The 24,093-nt window shown below is 35.4% G+C and overlaps 1 protein-coding gene across 1 annotated transcript; it reads right to left on the bottom strand.

Annotated features, from left to right (window-relative positions):
* Positions 1 to 13,149: 13,149 nt before the first annotated feature.
* mmadhcb (metabolism of cobalamin associated Db) lies at positions 13,150 to 20,533 on the bottom strand. Its single transcript, XM_056465905.1, has 8 exons — positions 20,435 to 20,533; positions 19,223 to 19,261; positions 18,769 to 18,907; positions 18,343 to 18,560; positions 17,671 to 17,779; positions 17,287 to 17,417; positions 15,441 to 15,527; positions 13,150 to 13,827 (listed from the first exon to the last, which is right to left on the bottom strand). Exons 2-8 carry the CDS (start codon positions 19,229 to 19,231, stop codon positions 13,627 to 13,629), a joined length of 894 nt encoding a protein of 297 aa, XP_056321880.1. The 5' UTR covers positions 19,232 to 19,261; positions 20,435 to 20,533; the 3' UTR covers positions 13,150 to 13,626.
* Between the last annotated feature and the right edge of the window lie 3,560 nt (positions 20,534 to 24,093).

Below are 24,093 nucleotides of genomic sequence, written 5' to 3'. Positions count from 1 at the left end.
CCCTGACATACGCTGTTGTTTTTTCCACTCAAAGAGGCAAAGATAAACTTTCTAAATTTGGCATATGTAGTTCCCTTTTGACTTTTAATCCTGTGGTCATCCATATTAAATTCACAACCGAGTGAGAAGATTCAGGTGTACAATTGAATAAATAAAAAAATCCTTAACTTATTTAACTTACTTGTGTTTTGCTGTCCAGGAAAGTAAATACAGTTTAGCCCTGAAACTACAATGAAAACTACAGGACTGTGTTTCTGCTGCAGTTAAAAGATAACTTTTGCTGTATGTTCAAACTACTTCTTAAAAATTCATTGAAGCAACACAGTTTTTTAGGACAAGTTAATTGAATTATGTTCAATCAACTTGTTCAATCCACTATGTTCAATCCAAGTGAAGTTTATTTATGAACTCATTTCGAAAGGATCACATGCTTATGATTGCCCACAGCTGGTCCCACATTAGCTAACACATGATGCACCAATCAGACGATTCTGAACTCACAAAAAATAACGAGAGTTTCTCACCTCAGTTATCTTCATTAGAAGAATCCCCCATCCAACCTTCCTTTTTCAAAATAGGGTGGCACAGCAGCCCAGTGGTTAGCACTGTTACCTCACAGCAAGAATGTAATTGGTTCAAGTCTTTATCAGGCTAGTCGAGGTTTCTGTGTGGAGCTCACATGTTCTCCCCATGCTTGCGGGGGTTTCCCCGGGTTCCTCCCACAATTCAAAGACATGCGACATAAGTAAATTGGTCAAACCAAATTGGCACCATAAATGAGCTTAATCAGCAGTATATCTCTTCACAGCAATCCCTAATTTGTCATTAGCCATAAATAAGAAGGGGAGTTCTCGAGACCTACCTGAGCTCAAACTCTCCTCTCGCCCTGCAAATGGGAGAGAGCCCCAGGCTGGAGGATCTTATAAGCTCAGGGCTCTCTCCCAGGACAGCATGCTAAACACACTTTATAATCAATCATCAGCTAAGTGTAAACTCTTGAAGTCCAATCGATTTGTGTTGGGACAACATGAAGGAATTGTGTGGAACCCAGCATTTTTTTTACAGTATACTCAAGACACTAAGTGACAACCAATTACTGGCCTGGCATGTGCTATAGAACTATTTTTGAAGTCCAGATTGCTTTGAGACAATCCTCCAGCCTAACAGACATGCATTTCTAAGTTGTTTTCATCTAGAAAGCGTCCGCTGCGTTTAAAGATGTGTAAAAAGTTTTAATTACATTCTAAATCATATCAAACGCATTTACTAAATGTCCGTGTTACAAGAACAATCTAAACACATTGGAGATTGGACAGGTTTGGGTCTTATTTTGTGGCGCTTCAGATTTACGATTGTGTAGTTGCTCTTTGAAATCCAGCAGGAGAAGAGGAAACACAACTGTCATTAAGCCCAGTGGCAGAGGTCAAAGGTGAACACCCAGCATCCCTCTAGTGACTTCTTACTTCACAACTAGGCTGCAGGTTGAAAATGAAGTCAACCCTTTTCTGTTATAGAGGCATTTAGTAACAATCCATGAACCATTGTCTTATCTCCACTGAATTACACACTGAGTTGGCTTCATATGAGAAAATGAGTCGACAAAATATGTTTTTTAATTAATTAATTAAAAGCAATGAAAGGAAAAAAGTCAACACAAAAGCTTCCTTGAGCTTCATGCTTTAAAAATCCAGTTTTCTCGGCTCATTCCCTGCCGATACAAAGTCAAATTTCCCCTCTAGAGCTGAGCTGACTTTCCAGATGAGCAGTAACATGTTTTTAATGATCAGGAGCTGTTGCGGGCCGGGTTTCAGGTACCTGGCCTGAAGTCCAAAGAATGAGCCTCATTGTTGGAAGGCATGGCAGCATATCCTGTTCAGTACAGCCATGCTGAGATTTTAATTACTCTGCTACGGAGCTTTGGGAGAGATTGAGAAGCAATGGAAACAAACGCAGGCCTTCTTTACTGTGGGAAAGTGACAATCGTCTGCATTCAGCATCACTGAGCCACACATGAAAATACAGACTTAATACTGCACAAGATAAGAAGACAGTTATTCATAGTGATTTTAGCTGTGAATAATGACGACTGTTGTCAAACTGCACTTTACCAAGAGCACTAAAAGCATTTATGAAGGGCCAAAAATCAAACTTGATTGAGCCTTGTGGGCCGAAGGTAAATATAGTTTCCATGGCTAATTTTCTAATTTATTTAATAATGTTTAAAAATGACTAGAAAACATTGCTTTATATTTACTAATACTGTATTTATTTACATTTTATAATAAACGTATTACAGTAAAAACAAAACAATCTAATTTATAACAGAATTACACTAGTTGTTGCCTTGATTTGCTCGCCGATGTCTTCTGCATAGTCCTCTGTCTGTCTAGTGACAGTTTATCCATCCATCTGATTCATTTACAGCATTTAATTCATTCATTCATTTTCTTTTCGGCTTAGTCCCTTTATTAATCTGGGGTAGCCACAGCGGAATGAACCGCCCAGCATTTTATTAAAACATTTAATTTCAGTTGTTTGTATTTTTGTAGCTCAGCAATAAAACACAAAAAAGTTTACATTAATTTAGAAATGAGGATATCTGTGTTTAATACACTCAACCCAACTCTCTCCATCAGTCTCACTCTCCTCTCAGATGGGATGGTGGGCCAAATCAAAGGTTACAATTTGCCAACTTTGGCCCACTGGCTCTACTTTGGGCATCTCAGACTTAAAGGGCTAGTTCCCCAAATCTAAAAATTCTGTCATTCATTATTCATCTTCATGTCATTCCAATCACCTGAGACATTCGTTAAATTCCCAAACAGAAATTAAGATCCTCCATAAACAACAGCAGTCCCAAGACTTTAAAAGTCCAGAAAAGGAACCAAAAACATTGTCATAACATTCAATGTGACTTCAATGTGTTCAGCTATAACCTTACAAAGCTCCAAGAACACATTTGTGTGTGTAACAGAGGTCAGCTAGTGAAGTTCTGTGCAGGTAAACCTCACTCCTCTGACCTCTAAAAGGTGCTCTAGTGACAGGCGCTAGAAGCCACAGTTTTTAGCCTCCTTGTTAGAGCAACTGACTCCCACGCAGAGAGTCATCGGTTCGTAGGACCGCCAGGGTTACATGTGCCCCTAAAAATGTATTGTTTACATCAGTATATTACAAAAGATGTGTAGATGTTAGTAATTCAAAATTCAGACATGATACCGCTATATATTAATGAAATACTAATGAAATACGGTAGTTAACTGTAAAAATGAGGAAATACTTTTACAGTTCGTACCGTATTTTTAACGGTAAAATACTGGCAATACTGGCACAACTGCCGTTTTTTTACCGTAAATTTTATGGATTTATTTTTTACAATGCACAAACTACTGCAGTGTTGTTTGTCAGAGTAAGTCAGTTCTCTGTAAATTCGATACAGTATGTAAATCCTGAAGGAAGTGACTCAACTATAATTTCGCTAAACCAACTCAACTCAGCAGAACTCAATGACACTGACCACAAATGTGCCAATGAGAAGATTAACCCAGGGTTTGGGGATGTACAGTGTGAATGTCAGGCAAATTATGAGAAGTATGAAATGTGAAGCGAGACAACCTAAAGATCAGTTTAGCCAGGTTTAGAATGCCCCATGGTTAAGCGAAAAGCCCTTTAGAGAGCCACATGCAGATCTCATCTCACGTGTAACTGAATAGAGTAAAAAAGCAGGACAAAATGAAACTGCTTTGTTATCAGTTTTCAGGACAGGGTGGAGACACAGCAGACAGTGATGTAAGTGTCAAAACTGTCTTTAGAGGAAAATTCTCACAGGACAGACTGGAAATCTGCTGCAGTGTGATGGGAAGACTTGTGGAAGGACTGGACTGAGAGAAGTGCAGGATCACAGATTCAGTGTTGTGATGACTGAATTACACAATGATTGCAGACCCTGGGGGTACAAAAACTCAGGATGCACCAAAACATGAATGATGAGTCCTAAAAATAGTCTGAAAGTCAAACAATAATGTGAACTTGGACAGAAATGTAAGCAGTACAGAGGAAAAAAGAAAAACAAATCTAAAAATATAAATGGAGTACATTTCATAATTTTGCTACAGAATACTGAAATTACTAATAATCAATTACTTATTCAGATTAAAGTGTGATTTAACTGGGCAAGTTCAGTTAATTAGGCAAGTCATTGGACAGCAGTGGTTTGTTTTGTAGCCAGAAAATGTTCTTAGGGGTGGACAGACAAGGCCACACTAAATATTGGGGTGGCGCAGGCGCACGCGCACGCGCACACGCACACGCACACGCACATAATAATAATAATAATAATAATGAATTGAGTGTACTGTTATTTTTGTATGTAACTTATGTTTCATATGTCTATTTATTTTTATAAAACAGTTGAAGTCAGAATGATCAGCCCCCCTGAATTATTAACCGCCCCCAGCCCCCATGTTTATTCTTCCCCAATTTCTGTTTAACGGAGAGAAGATTTTTTTTCAACACATTTCTAAACATAATAGTTTTAATAACTCATTTCTAATAACTGATTTATTTGATCTTTGCCATGATGACAGTAAATAATATTTGACTAGATATATTTCAAGACACTTCTATACAGCTTAAAGTGACAGCTTAAATTTAAAGGCTTAACTAGGTTAATTAGGTTAACTAGGCAGGTTAGGGTAATTAGGAAAGTTACTGTGTAGCGATGGTTTGTTCTGTAGACTCTAAAATAGCTTAAAGGGGCTAATAATTTTGATCTTAAAAAAATGAAAAACTGCTTTTATTTTAGCCGAAATAAAACAAATAAGACTTTCTCCAGAAGAAAAAATATGATCAGACATACTGTGAAAATTTCATTGCTCTGTTAAACATCATTTAGAAAATATTTACATCCTACAGTATATGCCGTGTCTAAAATGAATGAAGATTTATGTAAACAAACTGAACAAAAGCCATTACTATATACACACACTCACTATATAGACCCTAATGATATCTTTTATCCATATTCCTTTTTAAGCGACAATATTATTAATACAGATTCTTCGACTGATGTACCTTTTTGCGAAAACCATCCACAAAAGCATTGAGATTTTGGGCGCTTGTAAGTCAACCAGCAAAAAAAATGGAGATGCTAAATATGCTAGGTTCTGAAAAGCTGATTTCAAAATACATTTATTTATCTTTATTTTTGTCTTGTGGTTGTTAATCGGATAAAACACAATTTGTCATTTCAACATTAATAATTTCTTAATAAAATGTGTACTATCTCGTGAACCCAAAGTCGTGTTCTGTCTCTCGTCGTCAAACAATACTAAACAAATTATGGCATATTACAATGTCTTTGTCATTCATTCATTTTCTTTTCAGCTTATTATTAATCAGGGGTCGTCACAGTGCAATGAACCGCCAACTTATCCAGCACATGTTTTATGCAGCTGATTCCCTTCCAGCCACAACCCAACACTGGGAAACACTCTTGCATTCACACTCACACAATACGGCCAATTTAGTTTATTCAATTCACCTACAGTGCATGTTTCTGGACTGTGGGGGAAACCGGAGCACCCGGAGGAAACCCACACAGACACGGGGAGAACATGCAAAGGCAATCGTGTTACCCACTGCGCCACCGTGACGCCCCACTATGTCATAATTACTATTACTATGTCATAACTTTACCTTTCATTTGTTTTTTTTTTTATAACGCGAACTTGTAATTGTTGTGATAAATTGAGCTTATCTGCTTTGGTTGAACATCAGCGGTTCATTCCCGAGGTGCAGTAGGAATAGCACAATGGTCAAACATCTTAGCACATGCTTACATAGGGAAATAACAGAAAATTACCATTGTATAATAGCATGCATCTAACGTGTAGTTTTCAGCAAATGCGAACATTCTGTAGAAAAGAGAAAACATTAAAACAATGTAAACAAAAATGATCTAATTTGAGCCCTGTTAAGTGAGTAACATTAACATATTTAGTATTTAACTAGAAAGGTCAACAGCGATCATAGAATAGTTACTTAAAGGGCACATAGTTTACCTCTTTTTTATGATTTAATATTAATATTATGGTTCTTCTGAGTGTGCCAGTTTAGGTTCAGTTCAAAACACAATTCAGATTTTTTTATTATAATGTGTTAAAAAGTGTCATGTTGGGGGCGTGTCCACAGTTCGCTGATTTATGGGTGTGTTGCTTCACATGTAGATTAGTTTCGGCTTCCCGCCAACGTAACAAGGGGGCGGGGCAATGAGCTCACCCGCTCTGCGTTTGCAACAGAGTCTGACAGGCAGACAGAGAAAAAGCTGGAGTGAGAGGATCACCATTCAGTTGTACATGTATGACTCTGACACAGACCAAGCAGAGAGTACAAAATAATTTGAGTCTTTGTACAATTTTACAGCCAACTGTGTGCTAGTTTCAAGTGCCGAGCTTGTACACAGATACTAATAACCACGCACACTGAATTAACTTTGACTGAGGCACCGGATGCGCCGCTCGAAGCCGCGACACGGCACAGCAGACACTCTCTGTGGCACACCAGAAGCACGAAGTGTCCCGAATCGTCGCGCCACGCATTTTTGAATTCTAAACATAGGTTTCTGCAGCGGTCCGCAGTGCCCAGCCGTCGACTTGAGTGTACCCTGATAGAAACCTATGTTTAGAATTCTAAAACGCATGCTAGTTAAGATCACAGGGAGCTTCTGGGATCGCGAGAAATGCAAACGGCTGAAGTATAAGGTAGACTCGATGAGAAGTACACATGTTTGCAAACCTACCTAAAGATACAACCAATAATTCCAATTAGAGCGATAATGTGAAGAATATTGCTCTTGTGTTGAGCCCAATGAGCCTTGCATCTAAAAATAGAGCTAGGGTGTTCCTTTAGTGATATCGCTTCGACTCACGCTGAATTGACGTGAATTAACAAACTGAGGATATGATGACGCACCTGTCAATCAATATTGGTGGGCGGGGGGACCGCTCTCCTACGTAAAGTTGCGGTCGATCTGAAAACAGCTCCAATTGGTCCACCGTTTTTTATGTTGTTAAATTGAAAAAAAAGCACTGGGTGTGCTTATATCACCCCAATATGACGGTCTATACACCATACATGCACATATGTCTGTCCAAACAGCTTGAAAAGTAGATTTTTTACCATAGGTGCCCTTTAAGTGAAGACATAAATGTATGACACACATACATTAAGTTGTTTCTTTAAAAATTGTCCTGTAACTGAAGATGTGAGCATGCTGTCAACAACGATCGCGAAGGGGGAGGGGCAGTGAATTCAATTCAATTCATGTTTATTTATATTGCGCTTTTAACGATGTAGATTTTTTCAAAACAGCTTAACATAGTTCTAGTGAAGTCCAGACTTTAGAGTTGAAGTTCAGTTTAGTTCAGTTCAGTGTAGTTTAAATTTCACTGCTGAAAGTTCAAACACTTAAGAGAAAATCCACCGAAGTGCAGCTCCCGATCCGAGCAAGCCAGTGGCACAGGGTTGAGAAAAACATAAATAAATACTTCACCAATTGACAAAGTGAAGGGGAAAAAAAACCTTGAGAGAAACCAGGCTCTGTTGGGCACGACAATAATTCTTCTGGCTAAACTTCCTATGGCCAAGCTGGAGGTGTGAATCAAACTACGTCGGTGTCGTCAATCCATCCACACTAATTTTAACGGCTGCATTATACTTATTTGTTTATTTATTAAAATATTGTGAATTTACGCAAATACATTTATATGAATATATTAACAGCAAAATCATATTGGGGTGGCCACATGGGTGGCCAGGAGCACCCCTGTTTGCAGCGAGTCTAATAAAATAATAGAAGTATATAGTATATCAGAGGACAGCTGTTGGGGGTTCTCCAAAAAAAAAAAGAAAAAAGAAACCAAAAATACTTGCAAAATTCAGTTTCTGCCATTATAGGGAGTATGGAGATGGAGATGTTCCTTGAGTTTTGTTAAATGTCAAAAAAACTAAACTCGTAAAAACATATGTAGGCCTTGTACACCTGTCACTTTGCTAACTGACTTCCCGGAGTGTTTAGATTCTGAATGTTTTGCTTTGTAATTTTTGTAGATGAATTAAAACTTCTCAGAGGGGTTAATCATTTTGTCTTCAACTGTATATACAGTATACGTCAGAGTTGTATGGCATTTCAGTGCAGCTGAGAAAGTTTTGGAACACTTGAAACACTAATGTGGACAGGGTTTTAAAAAAAAAGAAACCATGTTTTTCAAATATATCCGGATTACTTAAAACACAATCTGACTTTTCTAATACATTAAAGTCTACTTCAATGAAATTCCAGCAGAGAAATCCTTAAAAGGATTAAGAGTCAGAATGCAGAGAGCTGAATGGACAAGTACACAGGCCACATTATACCTGCCATTCAGTTTATGCTCACTTTGAGTTCAAACTTTCAGCTTTTGGTCCTGGCATTTAGGGATCACAACTGAAGTTTAAAACAAATCTTTGTTGAAGTGTATTTTAAAGGCATATTCACCCAAAATGACAATTGACTCACCCTCAATTGGTCATAAACCAGTTTGACTTTCTTTCTTCTGGTAAATATAAAAAATGTTTTGAATAAAGCTGAAAACCAGTAACTATTGACTTCCATAGTCGGAAAAACAAATATTATGGAAGTCAATGGTTACCGGTTTGCAACTTTCTTCAAAACATCTTTTTTTTGTGTGCGTTCAACAGAAGAAAGAAGCTCAAATAGGAAGAAGTGAAGGGTGAGTAAATGAGTTTTACGTGAACAATCCCTTTAAATCAGCTTTAAAAGTAAATGAGCACAGCCAGATACTATGCAGATAATGAGCACAGCCAGATATACGCTTTAACTCTGTAAAACACCTTCTATTGTTTGCCCAGTGCAAAGAAAACGTCACGTCAACAGTGACCGTTTAGTTCAAGCCAATGTAAATCTTATCTGCTTTCTAAAAACAGGAAAGTGTTGGCAGAGAGCGAGTGGGAAAGTTCCATTGTCTGCCCAGACCTCTGACACCAGGTTTTCCTCTGCTTTCAGACCTGCCATGGACTGTCACTTTACTAACAGGAGACAGAAGTGTTTCTCCACCCAGATCACACCGCTGCTCATTTATGCGGATGTACACTCATTTATTCTCCTGTGTCTGACGTCTTTGCCTTGAGTCAGTTTGGAAGTGTTTATTCCACCCTTGACGTTTCGGTTTCAGTACAGCCTTATGCAAAAAATATGCTTATTAATTTAAATGATTTGCTTGGAAACTCCTAGAAATCAAACTTATGTTATTCATAAATTTGAATATTAAAAAAAACAGTATTTATCTTCCATATCTAACAGGACTTCTATCAAAAGCTAAATAAATAAATAAATCTTGGAGGACGTGGGGTCGGGAAGTGGGGGTTATGTTTGAATAATTCATTTCTCATGAAAAGCAACAAGATGGCGGCCTGACCTAGATATCTAACCCCAATTAAAAATGCATGACTCTCACTTGTCCTGTGATTTATATGATTCCAATAGGTTTATGTGGAGATAGAACGGTTGCATAATAATTCCAAACCAAATGTATTATAATCCACAAATAAATGTAAAGGGATTTACAAAAACTGGGCATATTCACAAAATAAATCAAAGAATCTAATACTAAACAATTAAAAAAATCATATACTCACCGGCCACTTTATTAGGTACACCGAGTACTAGGTTGGACCCTCTTTTGCCTTCAGAACTGTCTTAATCCTGTGGTATAGATTCAACAAGGTACTGGAAATATTCCTCAGAGATTTTGGTCCATATTGACATGAGAGCATCATGCAGTTGCTGCAGATTTGTTGGTTGCACATCCGTGATGTGAATCTCCCGTTTCACCACATCTCAAAGGTGCTCTATTGGATTGGGATCTGGTGACTGTGGAGGCCATTTGAGTACAGTGAACTCATTGTCATGTTCAAGAAACCAGTCCAGATTCACGCTTTAAGACATGGCACATTATCCTGATAAAAGTAGCCATCAGAAGATGGGTAGGCTGTGGTCATATTATGGTCAGCAACAATACTCAGTTCGGCTGTGGCGTTAATAAGATGCTCAATTGGTAAAATTTATACATATACATTTCATTTTTTTCTGTCACAAGAATACTATATCATTTACTCTACAATTATTTACTATTATGTGCTTGAAAATTATAATTAATTAATCAATAATTTATATATTTGAATCAATAAAAAATATATTCAATATCTTTCCTTTTCCAGCAACCATTAGCTGAAGAAAAACTAGATTTAAGGTCTATTAACTAGGATAATTGTTCTCAAACAATTAGTAACAACACAGGAAATGTTGTGAGACAGATTAGAGATAACATCACTGTTGGTCTAGAGAATAAAAATGAATTATATTTTCTTGACCAACAGGTCAGCACTTATCTATTCAATTATACAGACATGAAACACAATGCTCGGCAGTCCTGAAACAATATGAGAAGTTGAGACATGGAAACGGACGCCTCCTCACAAACACTATGCTCCTTTGGGGTGATAACAGGACCAGTTGACATTATAATCACGGTTGATGAGTTATTCAGTTTGACAGTTTGATTTCGGTGAAACAGTTAAGAGTAAACTTTCCAATGAACAAAGGAATGGAGCCAGGTTCACCAGCACAATTACATCTAATTTATGGCCATGTCAATCAGACATGTATGAGGTGATGATTGCTGTCTCTAAAACACGCTTCAGCATCAACACAGCCTGACTTTGATCAGCCGCACACTTTCATTTCACCACACATTTTGACAGCTTTTTTTCTTTATGTAAGGATTTTTTTTTTTTTGGCCGATGTGTTAAAATGTTAACAAAAATAAAGAATTCTGTATGTAACCCCTTTGAATGAATATCTTGGGTATTATGATGCTGGTGACCTGAACTAACCTTTGATGTAATCCAATGCACTTGCTTGCTTGCTATAAAACTGCTTGCTCTACTTTCTGTGCAGGTCTATAAAATGCATTTTATTCAATCAAATGCTACAAGGCTATATTTCAAAATGAAAGTCAAATATTGCATGAAATATAGCAAACACAACTGCAAAATGGATGAAAAATGGTAGAAATAAAACTGATATACATATAAAATAAGCACATCACAGTAGATGCAATCACTCACTATCCTTCGGCTTATCAGCGGGCGCCACAACGAACACTCTTCGCCACAGTCAAATTACTCTCGCATATGTTTCATACAGCGGATGACCTTCCAACCGCAACCCCATGCTGGGAAACACCCTTACACTCTCTCATTCACTTGGTTTACCCAATTTACCTAAACTGCATGTCTTTGGACGGAGGAAACCCACGCAAACATGTAAATTCAATACAGAAATGTTTGCTGGTCCAGCCGGGACTCAAACCTCAAAGTTTTGTTGTGAGGCGACAAAGCTAACTACTGAGCCGCAAGTATTTACGTAATGATTGTTAAAAACTAAATTCGTGTGACTTTATCAAGGACAGATCAGCTGTAAGGGATCTGATGAATGTGACTCAAAGGCATTTCACTGTCAGACATGCGCTAATAGAGAGCGATGAACTGTCTAAATAATGGGAGTGTCAGAGTTTAAAGAAGAATGATTACAGTCCATCTGCTGGGGAATGAATGAATTCTAATGACACCCTCGAGACCTCAGCAGCTGCCTGCTTTGGTCACTTCATTTAGCAGCATGAAACATGTTAAAATACAGACAGGTGAATTGCTCAGAAATTTATTTTATGAACTAAAAGTAATAAATAAATAATATATTTAAATATATCACATGCAGTTGGTGGCCAATTTATTTTTTTTGAAGATTCTTTTATTTTATTCTGAAAGCATTATATTTATAGACATAATATATGTTTATTATATTGGAAACTATGCTTTTAATAACGATGCCTATGACAACAAGATTATGCAGCGCAAACATTTTTGATATTGACATAATGAATATTAATTGAAAAGGAAGTTTCTTGAGCACCAAGCCAGCAGTATAAAAAAGCAACTTTTTAATACTAATCATGCTGAAAAGTCAGCTTTTAATAATAAATTGCATTTTAAAATGTATTCAAATAGGAACCTGAACGTTGTGTAGTGCATTAGACTAACCCTGAACTGTTCATCAACACCCTTTTGATCTTTTGTTGCTTTGATTGAAATAAATAGCGTTCGGACCATCAAATTCTTCAAGGGCATCAACAGTAAATGTTGTTAAATCAAACTTTTCTGTGAAGCCTTGGGAAAAAAAATCTGGGTGTTATCTTTGATGGTGGCGTGAGATTTGATAAACAGATAAATGCATCTTTTTTCAGCTTCGACTCTTAAAAACGGTCAAACCTAATCTATCAAGAAATCTTTTTGAAAAAATAATTCATGCTTTTATTACTTCTAGGTTGGACTACTGTAACTCACTATATTCTGGGATTAGTTTAGACAACTCTATCCCGTTAAGTTACTACAAAATGCTGCTGCAAGGCTTTTAACCGATACCAAAAAACATGAGCACATCACACCAGTCTTACACTCTTTGCACTTGTTGCCAGTGTACTATCGTGTCACTTTTAAAATTCTTCTCTTGGTTTTCAAATCACTAAATGGCTTGGCAACTTCTTATCTGTCAGACCTGTTGACTGAACATCAGCCTGGTTGGTCTCTTCGGTCATCAAACATTGTATTGTGCAGCACATTGGTCAAGCTTTGGTTGTGTTTAATAGTCCTATATAAATAAAATTAACATTGATTACTTCAATTGTTTTTAAGTCTAAGTTCATTATTTTTAAGTCTAAGTACACAAACCCTGGTTACTTCAATTGTTTTTAAGTCTAGGTTAAAAACTTATCCTTTTTATTTGGCATTTTATCAGTGAGAATTGTTTGTTTTAGCCATAATTGTATATCTTTCTCTTTATGATTTGTATTGTGCAGCACATTGGTCAAGCTTTGGATGTGTTTAACAGTGCTATATATATATATATATATATATATATATATATATAAAATTGACATTGACAACTGATTACTTCAATTGATTCAACTTTTTAAAATGATTACATTTAGTTAATATCAATTTTCTTTAACTGTGCAACCAAACAAAAACCCAACATTACAGCCAATGTTACTCTCTTTAATTATTGTGCCCTTCATGGAGCAATGAAAAAAGCTTACAACACTGAATTAAACTCAATCACAGCTCTATTTCACTTGTGTTTTATCTATAATTAAAGGATGAACAATTAACCACTATCAACAACCAAGTCACATTGACCAAATATGGATTTTTACATACAGCAATACGTCACACATTTCAATTCTTTTGAGGTCTGTGGAACAGGAAAGGCAACACAGAGAGAGCTGCTAGACAAGTGACACATTGCTCCTCCCTCTGTAGCACACACACCTACAATAAAGTCCTCAGAGTGCTTTTTATTTTACAAAAATAAATACTCATTACCTGCAATGTTCATTAGGCAGCTTCATTAGGTGTATTTGTGAGCTGTAAATGTTACTGATTGCGCTAGTCAGCTCAAAGGTGAGGTTTGGTTCTGATATTTCATAGTGTTCCCATGATGAGCCAGCATCTTTAACTCAGGTCCCCTTGTAGCTTCTTCATGATCTGGCTGTTGGATGGAGCCGAGGTGAAAAGCGTACCTACAAAAGCGTGTGTCCCCCACATCACATGTCGAATCACTTTACAACAGCCCAGGTCCTCGATCTGAAAGCCTAAATGCCGATACCGGTCATCAGTTTCAAAGAGCGTGTTGTTGGTGTATGAACCGAAGTACTGAGGACAGAGAGATTGAGAAATGTTTTTGTTATTGATAGTTTGATTGACTGTTATTGATAGTACTGACATTACTTTTGGGTTTTTTTTTACATCATGGGTGGTTGTATAAGCATTTTACTGCATATTGTACTGTGTATGTGAGAAATTAAATTTTATTGAATAATTTTACTTATTTAAATTTGAGTTACACTTTAGTTTAGGTCACAATTCATGCTTATGCAGTACTGGCTAATTTCCTGCCTATTAATAAGACAACTGTTCATTAGTACTTATAAATAGAGGTGTAACAGATCACGGTTGTCCCGTGATTTGTACTGATCACAACCCATGATTCGGAACACATGTGAACCCGCGGATTAATAATTTTTTTAACAGATAGATTAATCCGAAATTTGTAACGATTACAGAAAGATGGCCTTTCGGGTCCTTCAAATCACATGTGTGAAAGCATTTAGGCTTTCCTGTAAAATATAATGATGACGAAAGTTGTGGTTGGTTATACGGGATGTGGTGGTTTCATTAAAAGTGCTTTCTAGCAATACTTGTTTAGCCTGCATTAATGCATTTAGTGTACTGCACAATTAATCATTAAAAGATCGGGATCTCAACACCCACACAACATAAATTATAAATGATGATGATTTGCATACGTTTATTATTAATCCTTCGAATCGCTGCATTCAAATCTGTGTTTGACAAATGTAAAACTCAAGAAAGAGATTGAGTCTTTAGTCTTTTGAGTTAGTTATGAAGTTACAAACAGTCAAATAACACGGAAGTACTGGCATAACAGATTATAGTTCAGATTTAACCACTGATGTTAATGGTAAAGATTAAATTTGCCATCAAATGCATTTAACGATACTTAAAAATGAAAGTTGTAGGCAGCATTACATTATTTAACTAATAGGTGGCGACAACCAGCCATCAAATATATGCCACTGTATAATTCTTCGACAATGACACATCTAGCAACGAAACATGAAGTTTTATAAATGAATAACTGAATTATTTATTGAAAATGAGACTTAAAATAAATATGGGTTGTACAAATTATAATGTTCAATTTCTACATTTTTTTTTTATTCAGCTAAATATTTCTTCATTTTATTTTGAATAAAGTGACAGGCTCTAAGCTCTGTTTATTATAACCAAAAATTTCTTGCAGTACTGTTTTTGTGATAAATGCAAAACAAATGACATTTGTCTTCCCATTTCGGCTGATCCGAAAAATGCTCTGATCCGTGACTAAAAACCATGTGATCTGAACCGTGAGATTTGTGATCCATTACACCACTAATTATAAAGTATGTTCTTATTCTGCATCCCTAATCTTACAAAAAACCTAAACCCTTACTAACTATTAATAAACACCTAATTAGTACTTCATTAAGCAAGTAGTGTTAGTAAATTGATTGTTAATATTGTGAATTGTGACCTAAACTAAAGTGTTACCAAGATTTGAATTTGGAAATTAGACAATTCATTTATTATACCATGCTTAAGAATGCTTATGAAATTTACTTAAAATGTTCAATTAGGAGTAGGTACAGGAAAGTGTAGCTTGTTCTCTAATTTTTATCTTCATATTATATTTATGTATGACTTACTGCAAGTCCAGATGATGGGTCTATAAAATCGGCCCAGAATCCTTCATTTCGAAGAGCATGGCAAATCTCCTTTGCACCTTCAATAAACTGAACACAACGCAAATGATCAGGCCTCGTCATTCATTCATCTCTAATGAATGGCTATAAACGTAGAGCCTCCATTCAGGTAAGCTTGCGTCATTTTTGGCACATGCACGGTAACAATTGTCTCCTTTCAATGTACTGACTCACAAACAAATATCAGAATGAGAAGAATACAGTCCCTGCAGCATTCCTACAGCAGGGCCTCATGCCAGTTCAACAGAGACTCTGCAGACAGTAAATAACAGAGAGCGGCCCCACTCATACACATTCTGGAGGACATTTACCCTACTGCCGCCACATAACTGCACTAAAAGGACAAAACAAAGTCACAGGGAGGAGCTACACATGAATAGTAATGAATAGCAATTGTTTATGTGATGGCAAAGCTGGATTTTTTCAGCAGCATTACTACTGGTTTCAATGTAAAATTATACTAATATGCTGATTTCTTAACATTGCTTATTATTATCAATGTTGAAATAGTGTTACTAAATATCTTTTAAGAAAAAATGCTTTTTTAAATCAGGATCTTTGCTCAATATAAAGTGCAAAAGAACAGTATTGTTTGTAATAGATTTTAGGCCAAATCGCCAGGCTTTAAATCTTGATTAATTAAACATTTTAACTCCATTATGATTAATGAATGATTATTTTATTTATTTATTTTATTTTTTGGCCCTCATAGTTCATTGAGAGGTTTTTTACAGTAAATATGCACACATATTACAAGTGAGAGATTTTTGAATGTTGGGTGCATTACTTGATTTTAAAATAATTGAAGGAAACATACACTATCTACAATTAATGATTATTTATTGAACACCAACGTTGAACAACTGAAATTAAAACACACTGCCTAAAACCATTATTTAATAAAAAAGTGAAAATAAATAACTTGCATTTTTGGAAACAAAATAAATTATTTTTAATATTAAGAGTAGAAAATAAGCAGTGTTCATACTGCCCTTGCATATCCTGTAAATAATACTTTAAACAGTGCATTTCTTGGACCTTCTGTAAACAAATGTTTTAATTTTAATAACAATTTTAATGTAATGGAAAATATGCTGTCTTAAGGCATCTCTGGCACAGATTCCAATCATTAATTAATTAAAAAAATAAATAAATAAAAATAAATAAATAAATAAATCGGCCTGGAAAAATTGTATCGATTATTGGTTCTGAATGTCGATTTCGATTACTTTTAGATAAACCGCACAGCCCTAGTTTGTAATATTATAAATGTATGTACTCTCCCCTCCTAAACTGAATGTGTCTTTGCAGCATAAAATAAAATAGATTTTTTATATCTTAATTTTCCCAAATGTTTTGGTGGTGTGTTACAGTTTAAACATAAGATAACAAGATTGCAGTTTAAGTATAACAGCTTAAGCAGTTTTAATTTTTTAAATAGCGCCATCACAATATACTGGTAATACTGATTTTGTTAATGATTGATTTGTTAATGTTTGATTGTGTTAAAGCAATATTCTTTTGGCCACAATAATAATAGTAGTAAATATTGAAGTGAAAATTCTGAAGGATCATGTGACACTAAAGAATGAAGTTAAGCCAATTACAGCAATTAAATTTCAATGACAGAAACAAATTTGCATTCAAATTTATATCAAATTAAAACATTCCAAATACGTCCCTGTTTATTGAAATTAAATATACATACTCAAATTAATATTTCTGTGTTTAATACTGTAATATTAAGGTACTTTCTACACAAATGATGTCACCGTATCTATGAACTCACTTTAGCCAGCAGCTCTTCTCTCTCCTGGTCCACTTGCTCAGTCCAGGCCGTCATGTCGTTCTGTGTCCTCTGTGTCACAGTGACCACCATCATGCCAGTCGACGGGGCCTCAGGAAACATGGACTCAAAATCTGAATCAAGTGAACAGGCCATGCATGCATAAACAAACATCAAATACAATAAAAAAAACATCTATTTTTAAAAAATTACACACTAAATCCTAATTCTGACATTTTCAAGCAGAGCACATTATTGAGTGCTTAAAATACAGATGTAAATGCTACCCCCTTGTGGTGGGATTTTACATTACAGCATTTCAACAAGTCAAAAAACATTTAAAGAGCATTCTAACAGTCTAAAACTACTCTTAATAAAACAGCATACCTTTCTTTAACAATTCAGGGCAGGACTGAATGGCACACTCCACACTGGAGTGATCAAAAAACTGCTCTGCTTTATCCATGTTCTTTGCTGTGGATGTTTCATCATCTTCCTAAAATATAAATAATAAAAAATATATATTATAATAGTCCATTAAAATTTTGATTGAATAAAAGAAGCTTTGGTGAGCTATAATGACTTATTTCAAAAACAAGAACAGGAACAAAAACATCATTTAAATATTAGGTAACACTTACATTTTTTAAGGTGTCTTTGTTACAAATGTTCCATATACTTACTATAGTAATTACAATTCATTATCCATAATTACATGCAACTAATCCTAACCATAGAGTAAGCAAATATAATTAAATAATATTACTCAGAAGTTAAATGAATTTAACTTTAAAACAGTGTTACTGAATATTACAAAATGTTTATCATTTTAATAATAATGTTATGATCCTATATTTATTACAAAACTAATCATGAACACGCAATAACGATTTTATGATTAAATGTCAAAGTGATGATTTGTAAAAAATAAAAATAAAATAATAATAAATAATAATATTAATGAATGACTGCATAATTATCACTAACCCTGTTATTATTTATTCATTTAAAAAAAAAACATAAGAAAATAAGATTTTGTAGTTTCTGAAAGTATCCTACATTAAGCTCATTGATGAACTGGGCCAGGATGAAGTCGTGTCTCTGGTTGTTGGACTGAGCAGTGAGCACATCTGGCATTACACTATGGACCGAAGTGGTTCTCTGCTCCACTGGACTCTCCAAATGACAGTCAAAACCCACATTACCCGGCAACTGGAAACGTTTATCCTGAGGTCCAAATGGGCCCATGCTCTCATCTGGCCACACAGTCCTTGGTGCTGCAAACGAGATTAATATAAACAAGATCATTAAAAAAAAAAAAAACACTCTTTATACAGATCATCAACTAGAAATACATGTGCGAATAATCACTTGCATGTCAAATATGTTTTTTTATTAACTTAATTTGTAAATGTTTTACCATGATTTCTTTTTACACCAGATAAAAGTTGCTTTGATATTCTACAGAGAAACAGAGTTGTTTACCAATATCAGGAGTTGTGGTGTTCAGGTGTGGCTCATCTGATCCTGACGCCCCAGAGAAACTTCGGGCTCCAACAACACGATGAACTAGAACATGAAGCCCTGGCAGGTACGTCACCAGCCGAGCTCTGCTGCAGAGCACCTGACAAAACACAGCAAACACTTACACATCTCTACGTGTAGCTTTCATCTTTCACTATATAGGGGAACAATAACAAATGCTATTACATGCAAACAAGAATATATTTTCACATAGGGCTCAAAACAAAGCAGAAAACATTATTTCATCCTTCACTGGTGTATTTTCAAATGTATGTTGCACCAAATGGTTTTGACATTCATAAAAGACAAAAACACCATGACGACAATAACAAACACGAAAATATATATTTATTTTTTTTACATAGGGCTCAAGACAAAGCAGTTACAATAGATGTGAGATTTACAGTACACTTACACTGGCCATCCTGTTGGGCTTCTCTTGTTTACGGTTCACCTGGTGTAGAAATAATGTATAGAGTTGCATAGACATGCTTATGTTCAATAACACAATATACGGTGATAATAAACATTTATGATTATTTTATTATCATGGGCACTTCAAAATACTGTGACATTATTTAATCATGTAATCATTTAATAATGTAATCATAATTTAAACATTTAGAAAGACTTTTAAAAATATTCAGTGTGTTGTATTTTGAAACAATACCATTTTCATATACTAATCTGGACTGTGACAAGCCAGGGATATTGATTGAAAATGTTTAGATTTTTTCAAGGCACATTCTTTACAATAAAGCTTTATTTGTTAACATAGTTAATTAAACTAAACTTAAGATGAAAACTACTTGTTTAGCATTTGTCAATCTAAGTTGATGATCATTTATTACTGTTTAATAACTTATTAAAATCTAACGATGTAACCATTTCATTTAATTTTACCAATAACTGTTATTACTTGTCTGTGAGATCAAAAGTAGTTTTAGAAATATTACCATAATTGCATAAAAATTGTAGCCATTTCACACTTCTGATGTTAAAACATGAACTAATGAAACCTTTATTGTAGGAAGCATAATTTTATTGTAAATATTGTAAGCAGTTGTCATTTGTCTTTTTAAAATACAATTCAAACATACTCTAATAATAACCTTTTATTCATCTGACAAAAAACATGGATAAAACATGGATGATACCTTTATTTCCACCATTTCATATCCAGAAAAAAACTGGGAAGTGCTGCTACGATCATCCTCAGCTGTAACTAATACTTTCATTTATTTATTTATTTATTTTAATGACATAATAATCTACCTGTAAGCAATAACACAAGGTTGTCATTTCTGTCTGATGTGTATTCAGTTTACGTTACAAGCATTAAGGTCATTAAATGGCAATAAAAAGAATACAACTTACGACTTTACACGACTAACGTTAAAGCATTCGGATTTAAACGATTCCAGTAATAAAACAGAATAAACATGAATATGTCAACAATGTTTCTCTTTACGCATGTCTCAATAGCCCATTGGCTAAACCAAGTCGAAGAGTTAAGTTACATCTAACAATAATAACTACTGTAACGATGAAACATATCGTTTTTTATTTGGCGATTTATTTGTGGATACGCGATAACGACGTATACATTTATTTCAATATTTCTTACCTGAATTTTGTAGTGTGTATGTTAGCTGTTAGCTTACTCCAAGCTAGTCTTGTTTAACCTTCTGATTACGTAACAACGGCGGCGTGTAGAGGACAAATACAAAAACCTCCGTGAAATGTCCTGCAGCTCCACCAGATGTCAGCAAGACACAGAAAATGTTTGTTTGTTTTTTTCAGCCTTTTGTTTCTGGCTCAGATTTGTGTTCTGGTCGAACGTTTAACAGAAATTTCCACAGTTATAAATAGTTATTCCCACCGTCCAACCATAAACAATTATTAATATATTTTAATATACAAGGATTATAAAGAATATATTATGATTTCTTTGCTGAGTTCATTCATACGCTTTCATTTTAAAATCATACTTTTTCTCTTCTTTCTTTCTTTCTTTCTTTCTTTCTTTCTTTCTTTCTTTCTTACTTTCTTAGCTATTTATAGGTTTAGGCTATACGTAAAACATAATTTAATCTTTTTCATCTCCACTTCTGTCAAATGCTTTATTGCTACTTTTCAGTATGAAAAACTGGAAAGCTCATTGCCATCAAGGACATGATGAAGTCACAGATCTGTGTTACACTGTAAAACTCAAAAGGTAACTCAAACCATTTGAGGAAACTGATTGCAACAAACCATTTAAGTTCAAAAACTAATCATAATGAATACTGTGAACTTAATCCATTTGAGTACACAAAACTATTTGAGCACAGCAAAACCCAATAAATGAAGAGAACTCAAACCAATTGAGTACTGTAAAACACAATAAGTTAAGCCGACTAACAAATCTCTATGAGCACTGTGAACTTACTCCGTTTAAGTTGAAGTAATGAGATATTTAAGTGATTAAGTAAGTCTTGATTGAGCATTAATGATGCGCACCGGCTGTTAAAATGACTGAAGAGAAACTCAAAACTACAGCGACCTCAGGGATACATTATTAAAAGAAAGCGTTTAAAACTCTTTTCAAAAGAGTACAATTCATTTCCAGTAAATTTGCAGTTAACTGCACTCATTTCATAAGATAAATTTGACTGTTGGGTTTTAAAGTGTATGATTAATTTTCCCAAAAGATAAAAGCTTACTCTTTATGAAGTCTTTCATTAAGAATCCTTGACTGGTCCTATAGTTGTATAATTATGTTACTTATAAAGCATTAGTGTTTTTGTTGTTGTTGTTGTTGTTGTTGTTGTTTTTTGTGTGTGTGTGTGTGTGTGTGTGTGTGTGTGTGTGTGTGTGTGTGTGTGTGTGTGTGTGTGTGTGTGTGTGTGTGTGTGTGTGTGTGTGTGTGTGTGTGTGTGTGTGTGTGTGTGTGTGTGTGTGTGTGTGTGAATTTGTAAAGTATTGTAGTGTGTTAAATGATGTAATTCACATTCATAAATAACATACAATTTCAGGCTGCTGTGCACAACAAAGTCCACAGACCTCATTACTTTCAGCTAAGAAGAAAACTTGACATTTGAAAACCAAACAAATTTATATAGATTTTTTTTCCAGTGCTTCTGAGCCAGAAAATGTGATTTATATAGTCTAATAAAACGTCTTGGCATTTGTTCCTTTATTCTGCTAAAGCCAGTTTGGGAGTACATGAAAAAATGTGAATTCTCTGCAGTACAGCATGCTTTCATTAAATGACAACCAGAAAACATTATTTCATCCTTTACTGTTGTATATTCAAATGTAAGTTGCTCTAGATGGTGTGTACATAAAAGACAAAAACATAACAACATTCTTAAAGCATCTTTAAATAATGAACAATCCGCTCAATAATTAAAAGATTATGTTTCCCACCTCCACCTCAGAAAATATATACTGATGAAAATAACAGTTTCATCACATTGCATTTATACAGTTTCTGTTCAGTCTAACAATGTTCAGTTTTTGTTCTCTTCTTTTGGTCTTTTTATCATGTGTTATGGGTCAGTGGTGAAAAAACTAAAAACAGCAACAGCAAAAAGCATATTTCTGTAAAGAACAGGAGGCTTTTGTTGTGGCCTATTATGGCTTGCACTGCTCTTCTGAAAATCGGAGGACATTCCAGGTCACCCTGAAGCACTGAATTGCATTACCGTATGTCAGTTCTATCAATGAGCATGTGGCAATTCAACATCTAAAAGCTGTATCAAAGCCAAAGGGTTTCTCCTCAACAAAAGGCACAGTCGAAAACCGCAGCACTTTCTCCAATGAGGTGTAATGGAATTACAATGTAGCTTCAGGTTTTTCCTCAATGTTCTTTTAGTGGCACTTGGCCACTTGGCTGCCTTATTTCCTTAAAAAAACACGTAGATGTCCTGAAATGTCGTTGTCCAATGTCAAATGGGTATACTGAGGATACATCTATAAATGAACATGAACATAGTTCTGAAACCTTATTGGTGAAGCATATCTGTTGTATGTTATCAAGTTTTCAGACATGCAAAAGACATTCAATGTTTTTCCAAATTAGTCTATTCAGGATAGAACAAATCTTGAAAATTAGTTAATCAACAGGGGGGAAAGGGATTCTTAAACTCTCACATACTTTAGTCCTGTCTTGGTTTCAGGTCGTTGACTTTCAGTATGTTGTTGTCGTCAATCACCACAATTTAATAATAATTCCTCACATTTATACAGCACTTTAAACATTTTTGGGGGGGATCTACTCATCCACCATCAGTGTGCAGCATCCACCTGGATGATGCGACGACAGCCATATTGTGCCAGACTGCACACCACTCACCAGCTGATTGGTGGAGAGGAAACAGCGTGATGAAGGCAATTATGATTTGGGTATGGTTAGGAGGCCAATGGGCAAATTTGGCCAGGATGCCAGGGTAAACCCCTATTCTTTTTTCAAAGGACATCCTGGGATTTTTAATGACCACAGAGAGTCAGGACCTCAGTTTAACATCTTATCCAGAAGACAGCACTCACTGAGCAGTATAGAGATCCTGTCTATATATTGGGGCGTTAGGACTCACACAGACCGCAGGTTGAGCGCCCCCTGTTGGTCTCACTAACACCACTTCCGGCAGCAACCTAACTGTCCCATGTAGTCTCCCATCAAGGTACTGACAAGGAGCAGCCCTGCTTAACTTCAGTGGGCAACAATGTGAGCGTTGCAGAGAGCTAGCTGCCGGCTACTGTTTATCAGATTTGAACCAGTCAAAAGTAATAATTCAAAATTTTTAAAGTAACCATTTTTTATTTCTTTTTTATTGTTCATGAATGTCGATATGTTTTGTAGTTTTTATTTTAATGATCTAAAAAGAGATGGTTAATCTAATCTAATGTTACTTTGAAAAACTTCAATATATGTAGTTTTCAGAGGTTTCACAGTACTGGCTGGAAGATCCATCAGGAGAGCAACAATCCAGCCTGAATGGAGGTGTGTAGCATGCTCTGATATGAAGCAATCTATTTGTTGGAGAACGTAGATGGAGAAGAAAAGTGGTCCAACAACTGAGCCTTGATGCACCCCATAGCTATATTTTGCGCACACCACACCTCTCAACATTTTGCAGGATCTAACATGTGAATTTAGTTATTAATATTTTTGCAAGTTTTGTTGCTCATTGTTTTTTTATTTTTTGATATTTGATAAATGATCACATAAAAGCTCCACCAAGAGAGCAGTTCCTAACAAGAGACAGATAACTAATTAAACACAAAGTATTGATTTGAGTT

Source organism: Danio aesculapii, chromosome 9, assembly GCF_903798145.1.
Source record: "Danio aesculapii chromosome 9, fDanAes4.1, whole genome shotgun sequence".
Taxonomy (NCBI): domain Eukaryota; kingdom Metazoa; phylum Chordata; class Actinopteri; order Cypriniformes; family Danionidae; genus Danio; species Danio aesculapii.
The sequence above is the reverse complement of the archived record's forward strand: the minus strand, read 5'-3'. Positions and strand labels throughout refer to the sequence as shown.